At 42.3% G+C, this 22,189-nt stretch overlaps 5 protein-coding genes across 10 annotated transcripts; 4 read left to right on the forward strand and 1 right to left on the reverse strand.

Moving 5' to 3' along the window:
* The first annotated feature begins 166 nt into the window (after positions 1 to 166).
* LOC125987860 (E3 SUMO-protein ligase ZBED1) lies at positions 167 to 3,160 on the forward strand. Of its 3 annotated transcripts, XM_049752412.2 has the most exons (3): positions 167 to 441; positions 1,188 to 2,106; positions 2,167 to 3,160. In XM_049752412.2, exons 1-3 carry the CDS (start codon positions 227 to 229, stop codon positions 2,851 to 2,853), a joined length of 1,821 nt encoding a protein of 606 aa, XP_049608369.1. In that variant the 5' UTR covers positions 167 to 226; the 3' UTR covers positions 2,854 to 3,160. The 3 variants fall into 3 exon arrangements, with proteins under 3 accessions (XP_049608369.1, XP_049608367.1, XP_049608368.1); XM_049752410.2 differs by having other exon boundaries at positions 1,188 to 3,160; XM_049752411.2 differs by lacking the exon at positions 167 to 441 and adding an exon at positions 455 to 811 and having other exon boundaries at positions 1,188 to 3,160.
* Positions 3,161 to 3,797: 637 nt separating this feature from the next.
* Positions 3,798 to 6,761, forward strand: plpbp (pyridoxal phosphate binding protein). 2 transcript variants are annotated; one of them, XM_049752440.2, is made up of 8 exons: positions 3,798 to 3,967; positions 4,266 to 4,373; positions 4,459 to 4,494; positions 4,556 to 4,631; positions 4,700 to 4,840; positions 4,940 to 5,082; positions 5,217 to 5,315; positions 5,705 to 6,761. In XM_049752440.2, exons 1-8 carry the CDS (start codon positions 3,878 to 3,880, stop codon positions 5,885 to 5,887), a joined length of 876 nt encoding a protein of 291 aa, XP_049608397.1. In that variant the 5' UTR covers positions 3,798 to 3,877; the 3' UTR covers positions 5,888 to 6,761. The 2 variants fall into 2 exon arrangements, with proteins under 2 accessions (XP_049608397.1, XP_049608398.1); XM_049752441.2 differs by having other exon boundaries at positions 3,846 to 3,983.
* Positions 6,762 to 6,818: 57 nt separating this feature from the next.
* On the reverse strand, positions 6,819 to 9,731 carry tmed4 (transmembrane p24 trafficking protein 4). The gene is made up of 5 exons (XM_049752447.2): positions 9,530 to 9,731; positions 8,722 to 8,822; positions 8,398 to 8,523; positions 8,115 to 8,261; positions 6,819 to 8,036 (listed from the first exon to the last, which is right to left on the reverse strand). The coding sequence occupies exons 1-5, from the start codon at positions 9,687 to 9,689 to the stop codon at positions 7,887 to 7,889; spliced, it is 684 nt and encodes a 227-aa protein (XP_049608404.1). The 5' UTR covers positions 9,690 to 9,731; the 3' UTR covers positions 6,819 to 7,886.
* Positions 9,732 to 9,878: 147 nt separating this feature from the next.
* On the forward strand, positions 9,879 to 16,894 carry ikbkg (inhibitor of nuclear factor kappa B kinase regulatory subunit gamma). 3 transcript variants are annotated; one of them, XM_049752418.2, is made up of 14 exons: positions 9,879 to 10,293; positions 10,758 to 10,898; positions 11,689 to 11,948; positions 12,538 to 12,612; positions 13,046 to 13,228; positions 13,524 to 13,585; positions 13,801 to 13,848; positions 14,173 to 14,370; positions 14,441 to 14,593; positions 15,187 to 15,259; positions 15,347 to 15,481; positions 15,820 to 15,956; positions 16,086 to 16,162; positions 16,391 to 16,894. In XM_049752418.2, exons 2-14 carry the CDS (start codon positions 10,760 to 10,762, stop codon positions 16,519 to 16,521), a joined length of 1,671 nt encoding a protein of 556 aa, XP_049608375.1. In that variant the 5' UTR covers positions 9,879 to 10,293; positions 10,758 to 10,759; the 3' UTR covers positions 16,522 to 16,894. The 3 variants fall into 3 exon arrangements, with proteins under 3 accessions (XP_049608375.1, XP_049608373.1, XP_049608374.1); XM_049752416.2 differs by having other exon boundaries at positions 9,885 to 10,293; positions 16,331 to 16,894; XM_049752417.2 differs by lacking the exon at positions 13,801 to 13,848 and having other exon boundaries at positions 9,900 to 10,293; positions 16,331 to 16,894.
* Positions 16,895 to 18,682: 1,788 nt separating this feature from the next.
* sephs3 (selenophosphate synthetase 3) lies at positions 18,683 to 22,047 on the forward strand. Its single transcript, XM_049752426.1, has 8 exons — positions 18,683 to 19,082; positions 19,613 to 19,716; positions 19,859 to 19,966; positions 20,052 to 20,206; positions 20,291 to 20,381; positions 20,480 to 20,579; positions 20,755 to 20,967; positions 21,107 to 22,047. Exons 1-8 carry the CDS (start codon positions 18,803 to 18,805, stop codon positions 21,343 to 21,345), a joined length of 1,290 nt encoding a protein of 429 aa, XP_049608383.1. The 5' UTR covers positions 18,683 to 18,802; the 3' UTR covers positions 21,346 to 22,047.
* The last annotated feature ends 142 nt before the right edge of the window (positions 22,048 to 22,189 follow it).

The raw sequence follows: 22,189 nt of genomic DNA on the forward strand, positions 1-22,189 counted from the left end.
TAATACTCGGGGGGTCGGATATTAAAAAAAAATCAAGTGGTTGTTGTTAATACGTAGTTCAACAGGGAAGGAAGACTAACTCATAATTCGTTTACAATAAAAAGGTCGAAAATCAAGGTTTCGTTTCATTGCTATAGAGCAAGCGTTGTTTTGCTTCAGGGACAATTTTTCCAGACGGACTGTTATTCTAGACGCACATTAATCCGCCGTGAAATAAGGTGGCTAGATGGCGGAGTCTCAGACGGAACGAGCCCATAAAAGACAAAGAATGTCCAAAGTTTGGGATCATTTCAAATTGAAAAAAGAAGACAGAAAAGTGCAATGTGTGTACTGCAACGCAGAACTGGCCTTTCACAATAGCACATCGGTGATGATACAACATCTGATGCGAAAACATCCTGTTAAAGTCAGCTCAAGCTCAACAAGCGTCGCCGATACAAGGTACCGTAACGCAAACGTAACGGAGCTCGCCACAGGACAGATGCTGCTCATCTCTTTCATTCTTTCTCACGCCCTCTCTCCTTGTTCGGTTCGGTTAGATTAAATTATACATTATCATTATTTTAGGGCAGAAACGATTTATCGAGTATCTCGATTCCCAAAAAATGATCCAGAAATTGTCTCTGCCTCGGGTACTCGTTTATTTAATTGTAAAGGTCAAGTCATGGTTTCGCACTGATTATTTTCAATGTGACACACTGCGCTTACGTCACCGACGTTTTGTTTGCGGAGCGGGAAAAATAGAAGATGAGATGGGGAGATGGGAAACCATGAGAAAAACAGGAAGAAAAAACGACCAAAAATGTCGAAGGTGTGGGAACATTTTAAATTAAGAATTAGAGAGAACGCCGTGATATGTGTCCACTGCAAAACCGTGCTATCTTACCACAACAGTACACCTGCAGAGCGGACGACACGAGACGAGGTCAAATCTATGTAACGTAATTAGCGTTACTGATGTAACGTTAGTCCTAAGAAAGCTATGTTGCTGTTGATAATAACTAACGTCAAACTTATGTCTAATAAATTACGATCTGCATAAGATTACTAAAATATTCAATAGCTGCAGCCAGCCCTATATTATACAGAAGAAAAATTATAGAAAAATAATCCATAGTGACAGCCCTACTACTTCTCTTAATATTTTGAAAATATTACAATCATATGAATATTTTTTTTTTCCCCAGCACATCACAACGGCCCCCGGACTGCTTTGGCCGCCCAGCTCTGTCATGCACCGTTGAAGAAGCCGCCTTGCTCACAGACAGCATTTTGAAAATGCTCGTCACTGACATGCGCCCACTGTCCATGGTGGAAGACGAGGGATTCAAAAAGATGATTTCGGCTTTCAACCCAAAATACAGCATGCCGGACAGATCTCATTTCACAAGTCTGATGGAAAAGAAGCACCAACAAATAACAGAGAAACTGAAAACAGTCCTTCAGGACACGGAGAGTGTAGCATTGACGACTGACGTCTGGACTAGTGTGGCTACGGAGAGCTATCTCAGAGTGGCCTGTCACTTTGTGGGGGAAGATTGGCAGATGAAGTCCTTCTCTCTAACAACAGGGCGTCTCAAAGAGAATCACACAGCTGCCGATATTGCAGACTTGCTGGAGGAGACCACTGACAAATTTTATATCCCCTTCCCAAAGGTGAAGGCGGTTGTCCATGACAACAGGACCTCTGTAGTTGCAGCAGCAGCCATTTTGAAGGAGAGGCACGGCTGGGCTTCTGTGAGATGCTCCGGGTACGTTCTGAACTCGGTTGTCCAGAGCACACTGAAAAACAGTCAAACCATTGCTAATTGTGTGGCTTCTGCGAGAACCCTGGTCGAACACTTCAAGAAGAGTGAGGTGGCCTGTGCCAAACTTCAAGAAATGCAGAAACAAATGGGAATGCCACCACAAATGTTGATTCGCGATGTAAGTACAAGGTGGAACGGCACATATCACATGCTGTCCAGGCTCCTTGGACAAAGATGGCCCGTGGCTGCGGCTCTTTCTGATCTTGCAGTCAATCCAAATGGCAAACAAGTCCACCTGGATCTTAAGCAAGAGCAGTGGAACCTCAGTGAGGAGCTGACCCGAGTCCTCGGGCCATTCGTAAGTGTGACAGAGTTTCTGCACGGGGAACAATATGTCACTCTCTCTTCTCTTCCACAGCTGGTGCACAACCTCAAGAAGACAACACTGAGTTCAACATTTGAAAGTGATTCAGTAAAGGAATTCCAAGTCCAGGTGATAGAACAGATCGCGGAGAGATGGCAAAAGTTGTTTTGTTTTCAGCCTGAGGCTCCTAACACTGTCCTCCTGGCTGCCGCCTTGGACCCACGCTTTCGAAAACTCAAGTTCTTGCCTGCTGGAGATGTGTTCAAGGTCCAAAGTAAAATTCAATCCATGGCTCTAGCTGTCATAAAGGAAGAAAGACAGCCAAATGAAAGTGGAAACCAAGCAGCCGCCGCCGCCGCCACGTTAGAAAGCCGTTTTGCGCCAAAGGACGGATCGTTCACTAACACTATTCTGGGATCATCGTCAGACTCTGACAACAGCGATGAGGAGGACGAGGAAAAGCAGCAAAGTCACACGGTGCAGAAGGAAGTCTTGCAGTACTTTGGAGAACTTCCGCTCTCCAAGAAGGACAATCCACTGCTATGGTGGAGAACTAACGCAACTCGATATCCCACCCTGGCAAAGCTGGCCAAGTCTTTTTTGGGTATTCCAGCAACACTGACGCCGTCGGAGCGTTTGTTCTTTGCTACTGGGAACATCGCCTCGAGACGCAGGGCCAGTCTTAGTTCTGAGCATGTGGATATGTTGACTTTTCTCCATTGTAATCATGGACTTTTGTAAATGTGTCAAGAAAAGCTCGCAACTCTGTCACTGTCCTCTGTCACATAGAAACAGCGGCAACTAGTTTGTTTTGTGAATACGGCGAGTTAACACTACAAGTGGCCTAGTATCTATTTTTTAATTTATATACATTTGTTCTGTGTACAGTTAAATGTCACTTTTATTTATTTTGATTTTTTGCTGACTTTTTTGTTCATTCTTGCATGAAATGCACAAGTGGCCAATTTGAATGAAAAGGGATTCATTTTGGAGCCTGGAATAGATTGCGTTTTTTTCTTTCAGGAATAAATTGACTTTGTCTATTTAACATGACTCTCATCTCTCATTTGTTATTTGTTGTTTGATAATGCAATAATGTTATAAGTTACTCAATTGATCAGATATTGAATTCTAAGATTATTCAGTAGTAGAGGTGCTGATAAATAATCGATTATCAAATTAATTGATAATTATTTTTGATAAGCAATTAATAGTTTCAATACGTTTTTTATTTTAAATTGTCCAAATTGTGGGAATTTTAATTTCTTATTCTCTTATTTCTGTTGCCCTCAAGAAAAGTAAACTGAAAATCTTGAATCATTAATTGAATTGAATCATAATTAAACATTTGCTCTTGCTTAAACATTAACGGAATCATAATTCATCTAAAATTATGTCCTGTTTTTGAATAAAGGGATTGAAATTCAAACATGTTTTTAATCCGATTAATTGTGATGTTTTTTTAACAACTAAATGAACATCCTCCAAGAGCGATCGTGTTTTTTGCCAGGGAGTCGTAGTTTTTTTTTTTTTTTTTTCAGCTCTCTTTTTCTCCATTAGAATAAGTGAAGTCGAGAGATCAAGATGCAAACTTTCGAACAGTTGTCGGCGCTAATGCGCCATTACGTTGTTTGCTAACCGCCAAGTAACAACCAATAGAAGAAGATCCCTGTACTTCCTGTTCCGACTAGCTTTTATTTTGAAAGACAATTGTCGTCACAGGAGACGTAGACTATTACGTCGTACGCCGCAGCCTCTCGACGTCATGTGGAAAATAGCAATGTCGGAGGAGGTAGGCAAGGCGCTCCAGTCGGTGGTGCAGCGGGTCAACCAGGCTGCATCCCGACGACCCAAGGTACGTTACGGCCCGGGTAAGTCCAGCGGGTCGCGCCGCTCTCACGTGGTTTCCCGAAGGTAGCGCTGTGTTGCTATATTCGGTTATGTAAGGTTGTCAAATGTCAACCTTTGAATAAGAGCGAGTGGGGCTCATAACATCACGCGTGGTGGAGGTGGCAGCTCGATCTTTCGTCGTGCGCCTGCATGCATGTGGGATGCACTGAGTCGGCACATATAGACCAAAAAAAATTTTTTTAGAGACTTCAATATTGCAATAATCTCAAGAGTTCATTGCTTAGGACGCAATTTTTCCTCAGACGCTACCAGCTGTGCCACCTCGACTTGTCGCTGTCAGCAAAACCAAACCTCCCGAGATGGTGGTGGAGGCTTACAACCAAGGCCAGCGTAACTTTGGAGAAAATTATGTGAGTATGCAGCAGTCTTTTTTTTAATTTTTTTTATCCGTTTGATTGACAATAAATAAACTGCATGCTCGTATCTCAACACCAGGTTAATGAACTTGTGGATAAAGCTTCAGATCCTATGGTGAGTTGACATCTTTTACAAAGCACATTTTCTGTATTACTCTAATGATCCAATATTCCAGATTTTAGAATCATGCCCAGAAATCAAGTGGCATTTTATTGGTCATCTACAGAAGAACAACGTCAACAAACTCTTGGGTGAGTAAAGGCTTACTGTCGGATTTGCGTTTTGAAATGTGCGTTTGGTTAAGTCTCCCTCTCCACAGGTGTGCCAAATTTGTTCTTGGTTGAGACGGTTGACTCTGCAAAACTGGCAGACAAGGTCAACAGCTCATGGCTGCGTATCAGAGGAGCGAGCACGCAGAGGTTAAAGGTCATGGTGCAGATCAACACCAGTGGTGAACAGAGTGAGTGTTGACTCGTTAGCTACTCATCGTCAAACTTTGATACGTCAAAAATTGATACGTCAAAAATTGATACGTGTGCACGTCAATGTGCAAACGTAGGTAAATACGGCCTCCCGCCAGAAGAAGCAGTCAATACCGTCAAGCACATTGTGTCACAGTGCTCCGCTCTGCAGTTCTTAGGACTCATGACCATTGGACGCTACGGCTACGACCTAACCCTTGGCCCAAATCCAGACTTTCAGGTACATTGTGCTGTTGAGGGTTTTTTTTTTTCCCCAAATTTATACATTTGTCCATCCAAACGTATTTGTCACAGGCCAAATTGTAGCTACGGTTTCCTTCTTTAGCCCCTTAAATGATGTTTGCTTGCTCACAGATGCTTCTGAGCCGGCGACAAGAGGTTTGTGACAGTCTGAAGCTGCCTCTGGGTGAGGTGGAGCTCAGCATGGGGATGTCCACTGATTTTGAACATGCCGTGAGTAACGACCATTACAAACACTTCTTTTCCTTCTTTTTAATTATACGGTCGAATGTCCTAAAGGTTGGGCAATTTTTGCTCAAAAAAGCAAAGCGGTTTATCTTTTTTCCCGAGTCCCAAGACTTGCCACAAGATGGCGTTAGAGAGTAAAAATGGTATGAAGGAAGACCTGGGCAGAAAATATGCAGGGCCATTTCTAGACGCAAGCATAAGAAAACTCACATGAGACCCCCCCCCCCCTCCCAAAAAAAAAAAAAAAAACTAACAAGAAGCTACATAAGCAACACTAGATATGCTAAATATTAGTGATTAGCATTTGGCTAATTTCCATTGATTATTTGACAAACCATGAACTCTTGATCAGCTTTGATGCTGTTGCATTGCAGATTGAAGTCGGGTCAACTAACGTTCGGGTGGGAAGCATCATCTTCGGCAACAGGGAGTATCCCAATAGCGCAGCCAACACTCCGATTCCCAGTCCCGCCCCCAGTCCGGCTCCCAGCCCGGAGAAAACAACCAAGCAGGTGTCTGAAGAAGCCGCTAAGAAAATGCAGCATCTGACAGTCTGAACACTAATAAGTTGTCAATTTCCTTTGTAAGAGAAACAATACAACTATAAAATGTGCTAACAAGAAGAGCGCTGCAAACTCCCACACACACATTGGGTTAAGATTGCCTAATTATTGCATATTTTAATAAAATCTATATATTTTTATCTTTTGCCACTAAACGGTACAGTACCCCCATCTGTCACCTTCGAGCTGTGCTAGAAGTTAGAAGACAACCGTAACAAATAAAATTCTGTTTACATTTTCTCCATAAACCGAATCGAGCTGGAGTTTGTGAGGATTTAGTTCCAGTTTTTATTGTGCAGGTACAGCAGGACTTTTCACTTAATAAATCTCTCATCCCTTTATCACTTTTGTGTATTTAGTGTTGAGGTTTTTTGTACTCATTCGTCTCGAGTAAATCAGAAGGAATGCTAGCTGTGATATGTGGCGCAAGGGGAGCTACGCAAAAGGATTTTCTTCACAAGCTAGGACCGTACCAGTTGGTGTGTTACCATAAAAGATTCTGTCATTGTCAATGGTTTTAAATATTGTGGTGGAAAGATGTCTTCAGTCAAGCATTTAAAGAGGAAATCAAATCAAAATTGTCTGTATATGTTCCATGTGCCTATGTCATATAAACGTGACATCCTGCGCTGTGATGTCATTTTCAGTCGGCAGCACAAGGCAAAATGGCCGCTCCCTGAGAGGGATAAAAACAGATGAATTTTGTTACTTAATTCATATTCCACAAAGGCAATATTCATCTCAATCCTGTTTAGACAAATGGGACCTCATAGAATGCAAGAAATGTTTGACTTGACTTCCTCTTTAATCAGTGCTTAGAATCGTGCTCTTAGGGACACCTAAGCAGAGCAATAAACTTTCAGAAATATCTCTGTTGCTGGTGTATTTTTTTTTAACCTTTATTTTTTAAGCAGTGCTTTCAAACTTTTTTAATAGCCCAAATGTCTTTATTAAGCATAAGGAGATGACATCAACATGACAAAATTTTATGGTTGACTGTAGCGCACCTATGGAGTTGGACATATTAAATGAAACACCTGCAAACAGTAACTTAAAATTCAAACTTCATACTGACGAATCCGTACCCTTATGACTTCCCCATCAATCAATGCAAAAAGGTAAAACTGAACCTACAGGATTTTGTGGTATTCCCATACAAATAAATAAGATACAGTATAACAAAAACTCACCCTCCCAAAAATCCACATACCAACCAGCTAGAATGTTCTGACAACAGAACTGCATGAACATCACAGAAACAATTTCTAGACAATAACCTCACCTTGGAACAAAGTAAAATTGCAACACCTCAAACCCTTTGAGACACTTCTAAAAGTCTGATTTTTTTTTTTTTTTTTATTGTGTAATTTTAAGGTTGTAACTATGTAGTTGCTGATGAATGTGGGTGTGGCTTATTTGTGTTTCAGTTGGTGACGTTCAGAAATATTTGGGAAAAAATGAATAAAATGTTGTGGTCAGACAAAGCATACGGATTTACACATTGATAGTAATAATTATGTACCGGTAGTGGTTTATGAATGTGGGTGTGGCTTGTTTGTCTTTCACACATCTCCACAATCTTTAAATGCCTTACTCTGCAGCTTGTTGCCTCAAAGTGCAAGTCCAAACAGAAATGAGATGCTGGAAAAAGGGAATATTTCTTAAAAGTATACTTGTTACAGAACCCCAAAGAAGCCATTTCCCCAAAAAAAAAAAAAAATTTAAAAATCTGCTTTACACGTAACCAAATGATGCCCAGTATTGTCAATCGAATGAAACAAAAAAAAAAAAGGCAACTTAGATGTCGTTCTGTTATAAAAGAATGATCACTGCCTTTTTCAGTTTGCACATTCTGTCTTCATTCATGGCCGCTACTCAACAAAAAAAGTCTCTGCCTAAATTCTTGCGTGGCAAGTCTTGGTTCCAGTCATTCAAGTCTGTCCATATGTGTCGTGTCTGTCGCTCCCCATCGCTGCTTGTCTTCACTCTCCGGCTAAACCAGTTTCTTAGCTTCGAAAAAGCTCTTGAGGTGCTTCATCTGCCATATGCCCGTGAGGATGAGAATGAGCGTCTGGGCAATGGACCACCAGAGAACGCGCTGGTTGGTGCTCTCGCTGGTCATACGGAAGCGCTCCTCTCGATACTGCGCAAAGACACATCCTTTTAGGCACTGGAGAGCGAAGAAAAGTCAAGCTAGCAGCTTGTTCGATGTATCACTCACCCTCTGGTAATTCTGTTCCTTTTGGATCTGTTCGACCTGATCAAGAAGCTGTCTGGCACGCAACTGCAGCTCGGACAGCTTGTCCTTGGCTGCAATTTCTGGGTAGTTATTGGTATGTTCGCCAACCTGAATATCCAGATGGACTCTCTGCAACATTGGGAAGATCACAGTTAGAAATGCACAGGCCAACAGACTGTGTGTAGTTTCCAAGCCCTTGAGCTGATTCCAATCAAAGTAATCAAATAAGAGGGTGGATGAGAAAATATCAGAAGCTGGGTCCTACCAGTTTGCCTCCAGCAAACAGCGCCATCTTGGTTGAGTTGGAGTGCAGACATATTTGGTGCTCTCCTGGAGTATGAGATGTGAAGGTGAACCGACCATCTGACCCATACTGACGAGACAGGATGACCTGAAATGATCGGACAAGAACATTTTTGTTTTTGCAATACAGTAGAACACATCAACATACTCACCATTATGATCTAAATATTTGTGATTGTCCCATCAGGGCTTGCTGTTGTGAGTCACTAATTCCACAAATCTACCTATCAATGCCATTTTTTTTTTTTTTTAAACTTGATAATCAACATTTGTGTTCTTTTCATACCTTTGTCTCAGGATCCTTGATCTCAACATGCATTCCAAGTCCCGGTGTGGATGGGAGGAAGGAATTGGTGTGTTTGTCCCAAAGCTGAGTACTGTACTTTCCTGTAAAGAGACAAATGCACCTCATTAGGTCATTATATCATTATTTAAAAAAAAATGGAACACAGTCTGCAGACTACTACATCAAAATGAGTCCCTGTTCTATCTGGTAAAATTGTCAAATGCTAAACCCCCTCATGAATTGAAATGAGTTTGCTCGCACTTTCTGAGCACATTTGTATCCACGTTGCAGTTGAAATAGCAAACAATATTTATTGCAAGATAAGATGACCCTGAACCTAAGTGCCACCGAGAACCCATCTGTTGAATTTTTATTATGAAAACTTACCAAGTCACTTTGAATTGAGCACGCTTTCACATAGAGCTCTTTATTGATTTCTTGGCATGCCTCTCGCATTAATTGATATAATTATTACTAATGACGCCGACTTAATAAAACAAACAAATGGCAACTGTCAGTGAGTGGATCATCCTTTAAAAAAAAAAAAAAGAGCAGGTGAATAATCCACGTGTCCTACGCAATGTCACGAAACCGGTCGACACATTTAGTCCAGTATCTGCCTTGAAACACTCAAGTGTTTAAATGGAGAATCGGTGCGAATGATTTTAAAAAAAATTATCTGAGCAATAATAAAGAATCGCGATTTGGGAACAACACGATTGTTACAGTCATCTTAACACGTTCAGTGTCCCAAAGCAAGCCAGATGGCTTAAGCTAGCTTTGCCGAACGACAAAGCCAACGTCTTACCGATCACCATGGTTTCGTCTGGAATTTCCTCGATGAAACATTTTTTCTCCGTCTCTCCTATGTGGAAATAGAGTGCATAGCTTGGATGAATCCAAGCTACTATCAAAAGTCCAACCGTGGCGGCGGTAAGCATCTTGTACGAAGAAGTCTCTTCCACCATAAGAGCAGAGTAGCTGTGTGAAAGTGACGTAGACACCTAATGCGGAAGAAGGAAGGGGATTTCCTCTAATGAAATAATTTAGCCCCGAGTTTTGTCTCTTCACATACCTCAAAGTCCAGGAACCAGCAAGCAAAGGAAAACAGTTTTCTTTCTATATTGTGGTTATACTACTACAGACAATACAAAAATAAAGAGATGCCTCCCCACAAATTTGGAAATCTTTTGTTCGCTGAAAATGTTCTGCCGTAGAATCAAAACTCGGGGTCAAAGATTAATAGCTTTTACTAACAACACTGGCCCTGTCATGTGTTTTACTTGTAACGTCGTCCCACGCACAACGTTTTACGAGAAGAAAAAAATCTAGGAGCAGATTTTTAACTGGAGGTCGCCCTTTTTATTAATGTCCGGTTCTTGAATTGTCAACGAGTGCTTCTGAAAACCGAAGAAGTCATTTCCCCGGTAGCCCTGTAAGCTAAGTTGCTACCTGTGTAGCATTAGCCTGCCTGGATAGACTACCTAGCTGGGTTTCTCTCAGGTTGTTCGCGAGCGACTCCCTGACTGCCTGTCTGATTATCTGGATAACAACACTGGAAAAGAATAAAAGGTAACACAAAACGCCTCAGTGTTTCGCTATAAAGATATGCTTAAGTTTTTGTTGATAGTTTATACACTGTTTCACTACTGTGTGGAAACGTTACACGATGACGATCAAGCCGTTCGCGACACGACTATCCAGAGAATATTTAGTATCGGTATATTACAAGTTTAGTTGTATTTATTTTACTTGACTTTTTCCCCATGTTAAAATATGTGAAAATCTAACAAGGCATATTTCCCAGTCCCGCGTTTTCCTCCACTGCTTTTAGGATGACGTAATGTTTTCTTTCGGTCACCATCGCTGTTCTTTGTATCCATGTTGACACCGTGCTGATGGTAGCGTTACAAATGTTATGGTCCAGGGAACGAGTCCGGTGTGATGGAGGCTTCGGTGAACTCAAATGGCGTGTTAGCACACATTTATTGTTTGGGCGAGATTGGGTTTTAATGGGTGTTTACATGTGCTTGTAGGGATGGTGCAGCCCCAACCTGATGGCCCACTGCAGTGGGACATGTCAGGAGATGATAGTGGGGGGGCCCTCAGGGGCCCACCTGAGCTGGCAGCCAATGAAGTGGTCACCAGGTTGCTCGGAGACAACCAGCAGCTCAGAGGTACGTACTGATGTTTGATTAACAAACAAGGTTTTACTGGCAGATGGGGATCAACTCCATATTTTCTTGTCTTCCTTTAACCCCCACGTAGCTGTGGCATCTTTATTTTGACATAACGTGATTCCTATTATTATTTTGTATCTCTCAACATATATTGGTCTTTAAAATAGTAGTAAGTTACATGGACGATAAATAAAATTTTCATCATTTAATTACTTGGCGCTATACTACACCAGACATATTTGGTCGTTAGAAAGTCGAGAAGTGCTGGGGTTTTTTTTCATCAACTTTATTTTGTGCTAATGTATCAATGACAGTTGTGTGATGACATTTTTGTTTATTTTACTGTGACTGGCATTATCAAATGTCTTTGTCCAGATGTTAAAAAACTTGCCTGACAAATTATAGTTTTCAAATTTGCCTTTTAGGAAAATCCTACTTCCCTTACCAGATGCAAAATACAAACAAAATGCAATACTTCATTGTTGCATTGTATTAGGTGCGCTTAATACCTTGGTTATTTAAGTTTTCATGATTTCTGAGACAGTGCATTGCAGAAACTGTGTTCAAGGATATTGTGGTTTGTGGTGATTTTGTAAGACAAAGAAAAGTAAGCAGAGCTGCACAGACAGTACCGCCAAGCTATAGTTGAGTGTGTACATGGTTTTACAGTTTGTAATTTTGAAACTACCTCTCAAGAATTGACGTTTTGATCAGTCACCTCTACGGAATATGCATTATGTGCATCCATTTGACAACTTGTGCCCTTTCCCATCACGCTGTCTTTTAGAGGCCTTACGGCGAAGCAACCTCGCCTTGCGTCAGCGCTGTGAAGAGATGGAGTGTTGGCAGAGAAAGACGAGGGAAGATAGGGAATTTCTCAGTTGTCGTTTCCAAGAGGCCAGGGCGCTGGTGGAAAGGCTGGCGCAGGAGAACCACTCTTTACAAGGCCTGGTGAATGGACCGGCCTCCTCATCCAACCACTGTTGTAGCTCCAGCCAAACTGAAACCTCTTTTCCAACCAAGAATGGCCCTCTTGATCAGCCACAGGTTGGTTCTTTTACAAAGCACCATACATTTTAATACATTTACCAGTGAGCCGATAATACTACATTGGCACCCAGCAAGCGACGCACTGCCATCTGCAAGGAAATGCAAGCTTTTCCTTTGCAGAAGATCCTTGCCCACGGTATCTAAAAAATGGGCGTATACCACCTGCATTCTGAGTGGAGCAGGACTTCACAAATGTAAAAATGCTTCTTTTTCTATGTAGCGTATAATTTGGTCATTGAGTCCCTCGAGAGCGGCTTTACAAATCATTCTATTGCAAGCTGTATTTGTCAATTGGTTGCACAAGAGTAAAAAATATTAGGAAAACCCTCAGGTACAGCAATGTAAGTGTCTCCTTTGAGTGATTTTTCTTCACCCCATGATGGAATCATTGAAACAGAGGACCAAGTAGCTTCGACAAAATATGTGGAAAAACGTCCCCAGGCTTTCCCCGCATTACCAACCTGTCCCTATTTGTTCATGAATAAACAAAAGAGAAAAAATAAACATCTATCGAGGGAAGCGCTATAGTAGAAATTATAATAAACAAGCAACTTTAGTCAATGAGTTCCTCTCATTTTTCTTCCAGATCTTGGATCAACGGGAAAAGAAAACAGTGGAGGAAGCACATCAGCACACACAGACAACTCCCCCTCGTAGCTTAGTAAGAGTTGAAGGGACACCCGCAGCATGCGCTGTGGGATCGAATGTATTTGTATAATTTCCATCTAATGAGCATATATGAGTGTCAAGTGCAAAACAAAATGGATCCCTGTTAGCTCTGTTGACGCAAACTATCCTTATCAGCATGTAGCACTACACTACCAGTGCCATCTTTTGGGAAAGAACTAGTGCTACACATCCAGCTCAAGGCCATTTGGGCTTTGTGGCTATTTCTAGTGTTGCTGGAAGCCAAGTTCTCATATGAATGGACCCTTTAAAACGATTGGACACTATCATGGCATTATCTCACGTTATCCTATCAATTAGAACACCGATACTTGTATATGGTTCCTCTCTAATCCACTTCATCTTCATCCAATAGCTCCCTAGCAACTCATTCAGAATTCTGTCACAGTGCATGTCTCTCTCTACAGCCCGTTCAGGGTGCAAATGACTTCCTGCAAGTGAAGATCCACAAAGAAAAGCTGGAGGAAGCCATGCGAGATCTGAAAAAGAAAAATGAAGAGCTGGAGCGACAGAGAGACGAGGGTGAAAAGGAAAGAGAGCGAATGCGTCGCTTCATTGACCAGCTGGCGGCCAAACTGGCCCAAGTACAGGTAACCGCGATATGCTTTGGCCCAAATTGCACACCGTGAACTTGGGTGGGCTGATTCCATAGCTCAAAGCATGTTCCCAATGATGTGCACTTCTTGCACCAAAAGCATGACTGTGAACAAAGTAGAATCAGTGTTGCCAAATGCAAAATATTTTTCGGACCCCTTCGTCTTGAGTTTTGCATGTACAAATAAATGAATTACCATTAGTCTTATCGTAAAATTATTACTAGTAGTTACTGATAGCATATCAAGTTTGGATTTTGGTGCGAAAGGCTTACTTGGATGTCTTTGACAGGCAAGCAATGCTACTGAGGAGGCTGTTCAACATCGCAGCGAAGCCCAGCACTCCTCTGACTGGTAGGATCATTTATGACAGTTCTTTTCCAGGTTTTCAGTTTAACACGACTAAAATGTCCAGTGTGTCAACAGCGCTGTTCAATTAATCTTAACTTTGTACGCACTTGGAATCTTCCAAGAGTGCTTGTCGTTTGGTTTTTATTCTTGTAATTAATCAAAGTCTTATTTTTGCTACATCTACTTCCTTCTCCCTACATTCTTGTTCTTTGCACCAGCTCTAGCCTGGCTAAACTCACAGAGCAGCTTCAGGCCACGCAGGGCAGGTGAGCCCACAGCTCTGTGTGGCTTTTCTTTCTGGTCAAATGCATGTCTTAACTGTTCTGCACTGTGGCCGTTGTTCCCGCTTTTGTCTGTGTGGCTTTACAAACATTGTGAACAGTTAGGCCCAAAACCAAAACATGTCTTTAATTTTGTCAGCCGAAAATGACACAATCTTTACTTTCGAAACCTCACTGAGTCATCATACTTATGCCTAATGTAGATGTATGCATTATTTGATTCCATCAAACATGTATTAGAATTCTTAACTGGTCTATTTTCCCTTATGTAAATGAACATTAAGTTAATTATGATTCAATAATGAATAGGTATCGCGAACTCGAGGAGAAGGTGAAAAACCTGCAGAAGAGTTCCGCTCAGCGTGACAGAACCGAGGCTGCGCTCAAACAAAAGGACAAGGACTGTGAGGCTCTCAAAGCTCAGGCAACGTCTCTCTTAGCAGAACTCAACGAGAGGCAGAGCTGCCTGGAAAAAAGCGAGCAAGAACGAAAAATGCTGGAGGACAAGTATGCAAACGCTCCAAGTTGTATTTGAGATTTACAAGAATGTGAGCTCATATGCTGTACTTGTGTGCAGATTGGGCAGTAAGGTGAAAGCGCTGCAGGTGGCGGAGCACGAACTAGAGCAGCAGAGGAATCAGCATCATGTGAACAAGGACAAGCTTATGTTGCAGATTCAGAGCTTGGAGCAAGCCCTCAAGACAGAGAGACATGTTGTCACCGAGGAAAAGTGGGCACACACACACACACACACACACACACACACACACTTCAGAAATCGTTGTTATTAATTCCAATATATTGTGCGCATTCCTGTGAAAACTGATTTTAGGGAAGGGGGAGTTCATAACCTAAAAAAAGCCCAGTACGGTGCAAAACGTGGTAGAGTGGCTAACATGGCTGCCCTGTAGCTTCCTTTATTGTTTTATGACGAGGAAATTGCCCCTGCCAACATAGTACGTGTTGTAGCCTCCTCTGGTCTACGATATGCCTATTCTATTTAGTATGAGAGCAATGTAATGCAAAAACACGTGACCAGCCTCGATCTGTTGATGGCGCTGTGGCGAATTACAGCTAATTGTGGAACTAACACTTAAACAACAGAAGGAGTGTTTTGAGTGGACAGTCTATTGGTTCCTGTTAATTAGAGTTTCCACTGATTGTTAATTTTATTATACTGTGTCTGTGAAAGATCTACTTGATTATCTGAATATAAATGTACTATATCTTAAATCACAAAAATATTGGAAGAGATGTTTAATATTTAATCTGCGAGCAAGTTATGAAGTGTAATTCAATTCTGGTATTCATTTACCCTCTTAGGAAAAAACTGACACAGGTTCAGCATGCCTACACGTGTCTCTTTCGAGAGACTGATACCATACTCAAGAGTGAGGTAAAGTAAATTGAACAATAAACGCCTTACTCATGTAATTTGCTGTACTTTTAGCATGTGAATGTTTGTGCCGCCCACATTTTCCAGAGAGGAGATCTGTACAGCCGGCTGGAGGAGGCAGAGAGAGCGCTGGCCTTGAAGCAAGACCTGATTGACAAGCTAAAGGAGGAGGTAGAGCAACAGAAGGGCTCACTGGAGACTGTTCCTGTCCTCACCGCGCAGGTACAAGTTCAGTCGTTGGCCTCTTCGGTGGGCATGATTAACAGTGCTTATTTATAGAGGTGTGTGTGTGTGTGTGGGGCGGGGGGGGGGGGGGTTAGACATTTATTCTTATGTTTGAAATGGGTCAAAAAGCTCCAAACCCACACAGTACACCATGTCAAAACTTGCCATGGGTTAAGCAGGAACACACATCAGTCAGCTGAGTGTTGTTGTTATGGTTCATAAACCATTAGTCGTACATTCCTGTCAAACTGACACATGACTTTCTTCAATTAGAGAGTTTTTTTGTATTTCGTCTGTGTAAAGCTTGCTTCTCCTCCATCTTAAACTGTGTTCAGGCTGAGATCTATAAGGCAGACTTCCTTGCAGAACGAGAAGCAAGAGAAAAACTAAACCAAAAAAAAGAAGAGCTGCAGGATCAGCTGACTCATGCCTTGGCTGAGATTGACAAGCTGAAACAGGAAGCTGCATCCCGGTAAATATCCCTTGCTTGCTTGTCTCCTTGGTGAATCTGGTTTAGATTACATCAAACATCTGCATTTGCTTTTTTATGCATGCAACATAATCTTCGATTGATGTCATAAAGCTATCCATACTGTTTCAGGGCACGTATGGAGCAGATGAAGTTGAGGCATCAGGAGGACTTTCCAGCGCGAGTTCCACACATTGCGCCTCCACCAGGTACATTATTACTTCAAATAATGTTGAAAAAATTAATAGTGTTAAAAAAAAAAAATCTTTCTGTACTTGACATGGGGGACGTTTGTGATTAAGTTGGCTTGTGACATTGACGGAGAATGTAGCAGTACAGCGCAAAAATATTTTTGAATGCTTGTGCTCCATTATCAGATGCATTTTCTGCCGGAGTGTTCAACACGGCGCCCCTTTCATCCTGTTACCGTAATCCAGGATTGGGGCCACCTGGTAATCAAGGAGCAGCAGGAGTTGAAGATCTGCCAGAATTATGTTGTCCCAAGTGCCAGTATCGGGCTCCAGATATGGACACGCTGCAAATCCACGTTATGGACTGCATACAGTAACAGATTTCAGAGTTCATCTTCCCTTCAATAATCGACCAGACGTACCATTATAATCACTGATAGGTGAACTGAATAACAACGTTCTCACAGTAGCACTTGTCATCGATTAAAATTTTAGACTTTGGCATGTCGCCATTTTACCCTCACCGTTTATTTGATTGAATCAAGATCTGTGGAGGAGGGACTCGTACGCACCACACGGGATCGAAGAAAAGGGCATCAAGTGACCCAACAGCAGGATCGTAGGTGCTAAATGTAATCCATATATTTGCAGGGAACAGTCGATCAATGTTGCAGAACAGAAAGGTACTAAAGCACTGTTTTTTTTTGGTGTTGTTTTTTTAAATAAATGACTGTCCTGTTTTGTTGCTTAGACATGCAGTATGGGGGCTCTTCACGCCGGGACAGTTTTGCTGGGCAACTGGAGAGTTTGACACGCTCCCTCGATAATTTGTACAACAGAACGGGCATCTACTACTAAGTAGTGCCAATCACCCTTGTAAAGAATGTGGGTGTCTGCCAAAGGGATGTGACTTTTATTTTTGTCTAACAGATCCAAGGTGCATCCAAAGTCCATGCACTTCAATCCAGCCAGGTTCCTTTCAGATGTACTGGCAACCCGGCCGCGCACATCAAAGCAGTCTGTTAATCGTTTGCCGTCGTGACACACTGTCAGAAGTTTTACGGAGTTTACGCCAGAGCTGTTTCAGCTCCCAAACAGTATTAATCTGAAAGTTATAGTGATATGGCTGAAGGGTGTAGATGGGCGCGGGAGGGGGGGTGGTCCCTATCCAGCTCGGTGTGTCGCTGGAATCGACGTTTTGGAGTCGCACCTTACTTGCATTTAAATGCAATACACGTGAAATCAAGTTAACCTAACACGGAAACTTAAAATGACGATGATGGAAAGAAGATGTGCCAAACGCAGGACTGTTCTTGTGAATGAAAAAAGTAACGACAGCATCGTATTCCTCTTGACCTGGTCCACCCATTCACTTTTTGCTGTAGCTTTTCCATTCTTCATTTCTGTCTTTTTCCCTCTTTTGTTGTTTGTTGCTTCTCCCCGGTTCCCCCTCCTTTATTTTTTTTTTAATGTAATTATTTGCCTGCAGCTCAGCAGACAAGATGTGCTTTTGCACTCAGTGCCTGATGTCTTTTTTCTTTGTCCCTCTTTACTCTGCAGAGATAGTGGTATCCTAAGAAAGGAATGGCTGATGTGTGTGGGATTAAATATGTACTTTAATTGTCATCCATTGTTATTTAACAATAGTTACTCTTTGAACCTAAGATATATTTAAAATATACAGTGGAATCATTCCCCCCAATCTTCCTGAAGGGTAACGTGAGCGGATAACCTAGTGAGCTTTAAATTAAGGTGTATATTCAAATATGGTATGTTTTGGTCATAAATGTTTGCATTACCTCAAAACATATCTGTACTAGAGATGGTTTGATTCTTGGTTAACAAAGTAGCCATTCTCTTTGTACTGTGTCTGTGTATACTGTTGATTACATCACAGAGGACCTTTATTGTGTACTTCTCCCTGTAGCTATCAATTATCTGAATGTAAGCGCATTGAGGTCAATGTTTTTGTGATTATTGTCTGTAATGATGGATGCTCTGTTGGTGAAGTGGAAGTTGTTTTAATCTGTTGATAAATTCCGAAATAAATAAAAAATATATAACAGAATCATATAAAGATACATTTTTTGACTAGGCTTATTAGAAACGTAATCGGCGTTATTAACTCAAAATAAGTTAAAAAAAAAACCCGCGCGCCCCTGATATTGACAAATGTGTGTAGGCTGTTTAGATTACGATGTTTTCAAAATTAATGTAAATTTTCTATATTGTGGGTCTGTACAGCTCTTGTGCTACTCTCAGCTCTGACATTTTATCGACGTGTTGAGCAAATGAAATTCGGGAATTAAGCATTGCTTTCAAAATAAAAGATCACTACAAAATGATTTTTTTCACGTAAAATTTTACCTTTCATGTATGCTTATATTTAAGTCTGCTAAAACAATAATTTTCTTTATACTACCTCCGATTGTTTGGAACCATGTCCACAATTTAGCGTCATTAAACAGTAGACCCCCTGTTGGACGGTCACCTTAATGTTTTATTTTGACATAATATAAAGTTGTTTTATCGTTTCCTGTTAGCGCGCACTGACGCAAGACGCTCATCCCGCTCCTCCGTTCACCGTGGACTCTAGCTTTCTGATTACATGTCTCATCTCAGCCCGCGTTGAGAACTTGAAGGTTTCCCCAGACCGACATGTCAGGTTCAACCTCCCCGCCTGCCCAAACAGAAGCGATTGGAACCGAGGGATGTTTTCCCCCTGGGTACAAGCCTTTCAACCCCGAGGAACACGGCTTGGAGCGAGGCTTTCGTCTCACTGCCTATTCGGACTTGAAAGGATGAGGCTGCAAGGTCCCGCAGGAGGCTCTGCTCAAACTCCTGGCGGGACTCGAGTCAAACCGGACCGACGGGCCAGGGAAGGACGGAGACAACGCATCTGAGTTCGCGCAACAGTTGCCCGCCGGCCCTCGGCTTGGTAGGAAAACGTTGATCTTGCGCAAACTAGCACCGCGATGCCTGACTTTGTTAGCTAGCGTAGCTAAAGGGGCTAGCTAACGTGTGCTCATATGTCACGGAATTAAAATGTTTCTGGCCACCGTTCAAGCGCCAAAATTATGCAGTCAAAAATGTGCAAGCTAAAAAACAAAACAAAAGAAAAACAATTGACAAGGTAGCATGAGTCAGCATAATTTAAAATCGGGTCATGCTCTGCGCCATCGTGTTCTTTTCTTCACTGAGTTACGTAGAGTTTGACAGGACTCGTCCCCGGATGTCAGTCTTTTGAGGGCGCACAATATTATCATTAAGAACAAATATTCAGAAATTATTATCATAACCACTGTGCACGTTTGGCTTGAGTGTAGCGTTATTGCCTGCAAATTGTTTGAGAGAAACTTACTAATCATATCTGCCCCTTAAAAGGCCAACTCACAATTTGCAATCTTGCTCGATGCACAGTAACATGTGAAGCATAAATTCATATTTCTCGGCCCTGTCTAATTTCAGGAGTGGGAATGGACTGCTGTGTGATCCCTCTAAGGCACGGCGGGCTGTCTTTAGTCCAAACAACAGACTTCTTTTACCCACTTGTGGAGGATCCCTACATGATGGTGAGGATTGCCCTCCAAGGGGTAGTTGGCACATTTCTCCAGTTCACCTGCATCCCTATTGACAACCGCTCTAACCATCTACAGTCATGAATGTTAGTTATCTTATGATCCTTAAATCATTAGTTTGACCTTTGTCTTCCAGGGCAAGATTGCATGTGCCAATGTCCTCAGTGATCTCTACGCCATGGGCATCACTGAGTGCGACAACATGCTGATGCTGCTCAGTGTTAGCCAGAAGATGAATGACAAGGTCATATTTCTCAACTTATTTTCTCGGTTGAATTTTGTATGAGATCAACTAAAAAGCCTTGTTCATGCGATCATATATGACGCAGGACCGTGAGCGCGTCATGCCGCTCATGATTCGGGGATTCCGTGATGCTGCCGAGGAGGGAGGGACTTCGGTGACAGGCGGCCAGACGGTGATCAATCCATGGATCATTGTAGGGGGAGTGGCCTCGGTTGTTTGCCAGCCCAACGATTTCATCATGTAAGCGCAAATGTGTCAACAGAAAAGTTTCTTCAGTTGTTTGATCGTTCGTACATGTGCAAAATGACTTCCTCTTTTCTCAAGGCCAGACGGTGCTGTCCCAGGTGACGTCTTGGTCCTCACAAAGCCTTTGGGGACACAAGTGGCTGTTAATGCTCACCAGTGGCTCGAGCAGGTCGGTACTACTCAATGCGCAGTCAAACGGGATTTGACGCATTTTACGAGTATTCTGAGGCTACACATCTTCTTTTCTTCAATTGTTTGTCGAACCAGCCTGATCGGTGGAACAAGATCAAGCTTGTCGTCACCAAGCAGGAAGTGAAAGAGGCCTATCAGGAAGCTATGTTTTCAATGGCAACACTCAACCGTACAGGTATGTGCATTCCATTGAACTGATCTGTTTTTCGACAGAGGGATGGCAAAAAAAGACCAATTAATTTTTTTTTAAAACATAGAAGAATGTTGTCATATAATTTTTGTGTGTGCGTACGTGCATGCGTAGGCAAATCTGAATACCTCCTTGTCTCGACATTTCTGTTTTCCCTCAGCGGCAGGTCTTATGCACAAGTTCCAGGCCCACGCAGCAACAGACGTGACAGGCTTTGGTTTGCTGGGGCACGCCATCAATCTGGCAACACAACAACGCAACGATGTGGCCTTCGTCATCCATAACCTTCCCATCATAGCCAAAATGACTGCTGTCAGCAAAGCATGCGGAAACATATTCAATTTGGTTCAGGGCACATCATCCGAGACATCCGGTAGGAACACGGGCAGTAACTATTGTTGCTAGGAAATATACACGAAGATTGAAATTGTGATATTACTTTAAATAATTTAGATATGAAGCAAGGTCAGGTATTCCTACTGCGTTTATGATGCTCTCTCTCTGTTTCAAAGGTGGGCTGCTGGTTTGTCTGCCCAGAGAGCAGGCCGCCAAATTTTGTTCAGAGATGAAGAGCCAAAGCTCGGGGTCTGGAGGTCAGGGCGCCTGGATCATTGGAATTGTAGAGAAGGGAGACCGTCGCGCTCGCATCATCGACAAGCCCCGTATCATTGAGGTTCCACCACGAGGAAGCCAAGTGGCCAATCAGGAAAACAACTCTGCCAGCCCTTTGCCTGGGCCCAATTCGTCTTAAACTGGGTGTTTATGAATGTACGTGTGTGTGAGAATGTCGAGGATGCTGCCCCATCCGTCTCTTCTGGAAAGCACAGATCATCACTTTCATTTTTCTCCGTCGTAGTTGGTCAAATGGACAAATGACCTTGTCAGATATCAAGCTGTACTAAGAGCTCAATGTCAGACTCATTTTACAAACGGTCATCTTCAGTATTTGCAAAGAATGCCAAATAAGTAAATGAAGAAAATAACATTCCAAATCATCCTTGACAAATCCACAGGTGAAAATGAATATCCAGCGGAAGTGTGTGTGTTTATGTATGGATTGTTTTTATGTGACGTGGGCCGCTGTGTTTTGTTGGCTTGATTTGAATAGGGGATGAAATTAACGTATCATGAATGAATTTCTTCCGCAAATGGAATTGTGCGTCTGTCTTGTGTCTGGCTCAGACATTACAGTCCAGAGGAAGGCTTGAGCAGCTTCGTCTGGACAAGTGGTGCCAGGTACAGATGGCTTTTTTTAGCTGATTGGTCGTCCAGCGCCAAGTCAGTCACATTCTTCCAGTTTATGAAACTCTGCCTTACAAACCCCAGCCAAGGGGCCGGGTAGAGTGGATGTCTGTCACTGGAAGGGTGAGGCAGACTTGGTTTGCTGGAGGGCTAAAGCTGTTGCTAGATATCCTGCTTTTCACAATCAGTAATAAAAAAAACATTCAATTTGTTTCTTGTGTTTTTGTGACATGCAAGTAAAAACATTACATTCAACATAGGAACTTTTTTTATTAGCAGTTTAAGTGTGATTGGTGGAGAATAGGACAGAGTGAAACGCCTAATGCCGTTATACATATTCAAATATAATCTAA

The sequence above is a fragment of the Syngnathus scovelli genome, chromosome 2 (assembly GCF_024217435.2).
Source record: "Syngnathus scovelli strain Florida chromosome 2, RoL_Ssco_1.2, whole genome shotgun sequence".
Taxonomy (NCBI): domain Eukaryota; kingdom Metazoa; phylum Chordata; class Actinopteri; order Syngnathiformes; family Syngnathidae; genus Syngnathus; species Syngnathus scovelli.

Excerpts from the sequence above, each read along its gene's own strand:
- LOC125987860 (XM_049752410.2), top strand. The coding sequence starts at position 227 with ATGGCGGAGTCTCAGACGGAACGAGCCCATAAAAGACAAAGAATGTCC. Across the intron at positions 442-1,187 it reads ACAAGCGTCGCCGATACAAG|CACATCACAACGGCCCCCGG; the intron begins GTACCGTAACGC and ends TTTTTTCCCCAG.
- plpbp (XM_049752440.2), top strand. The coding sequence starts at position 3,878 with ATGTGGAAAATAGCAATGTCGGAGGAGGTAGGCAAGGCGCTCCAGTCG. Across the intron at positions 4,374-4,458 it reads GTAACTTTGGAGAAAATTAT|GTTAATGAACTTGTGGATAA; the intron begins GTGAGTATGCAG and ends TCTCAACACCAG. Across the intron at positions 5,083-5,216 it reads GCCCAAATCCAGACTTTCAG|ATGCTTCTGAGCCGGCGACA; the intron begins GTACATTGTGCT and ends GCTTGCTCACAG.
- tmed4 (XM_049752447.2), bottom strand. The coding sequence starts at position 9,689 with ATGGTGGAAGAGACTTCTTCGTACAAGATGCTTACCGCCGCCACGGTT. Across the intron at positions 8,823-9,529 it reads AGACGAAACCATGGTGATCG|GAAAGTACAGTACTCAGCTT; the intron begins GTAAGACGTTGG and ends GTCTCTTTACAG. Across the intron at positions 8,037-8,114 it reads AGGAACAGAATTACCAGAGG|TATCGAGAGGAGCGCTTCCG; the intron begins GTGAGTGATACA and ends GTCTTTGCGCAG.
- ikbkg (XM_049752416.2), top strand. The coding sequence starts at position 10,760 with ATGGTGCAGCCCCAACCTGATGGCCCACTGCAGTGGGACATGTCAGGA. Across the intron at positions 10,899-11,688 it reads AGACAACCAGCAGCTCAGAG|AGGCCTTACGGCGAAGCAAC; the intron begins GTACGTACTGAT and ends GCTGTCTTTTAG. Across the intron at positions 16,163-16,330 it reads ACACATTGCGCCTCCACCAG|ATGCATTTTCTGCCGGAGTG; the intron begins GTACATTATTAC and ends CTCCATTATCAG.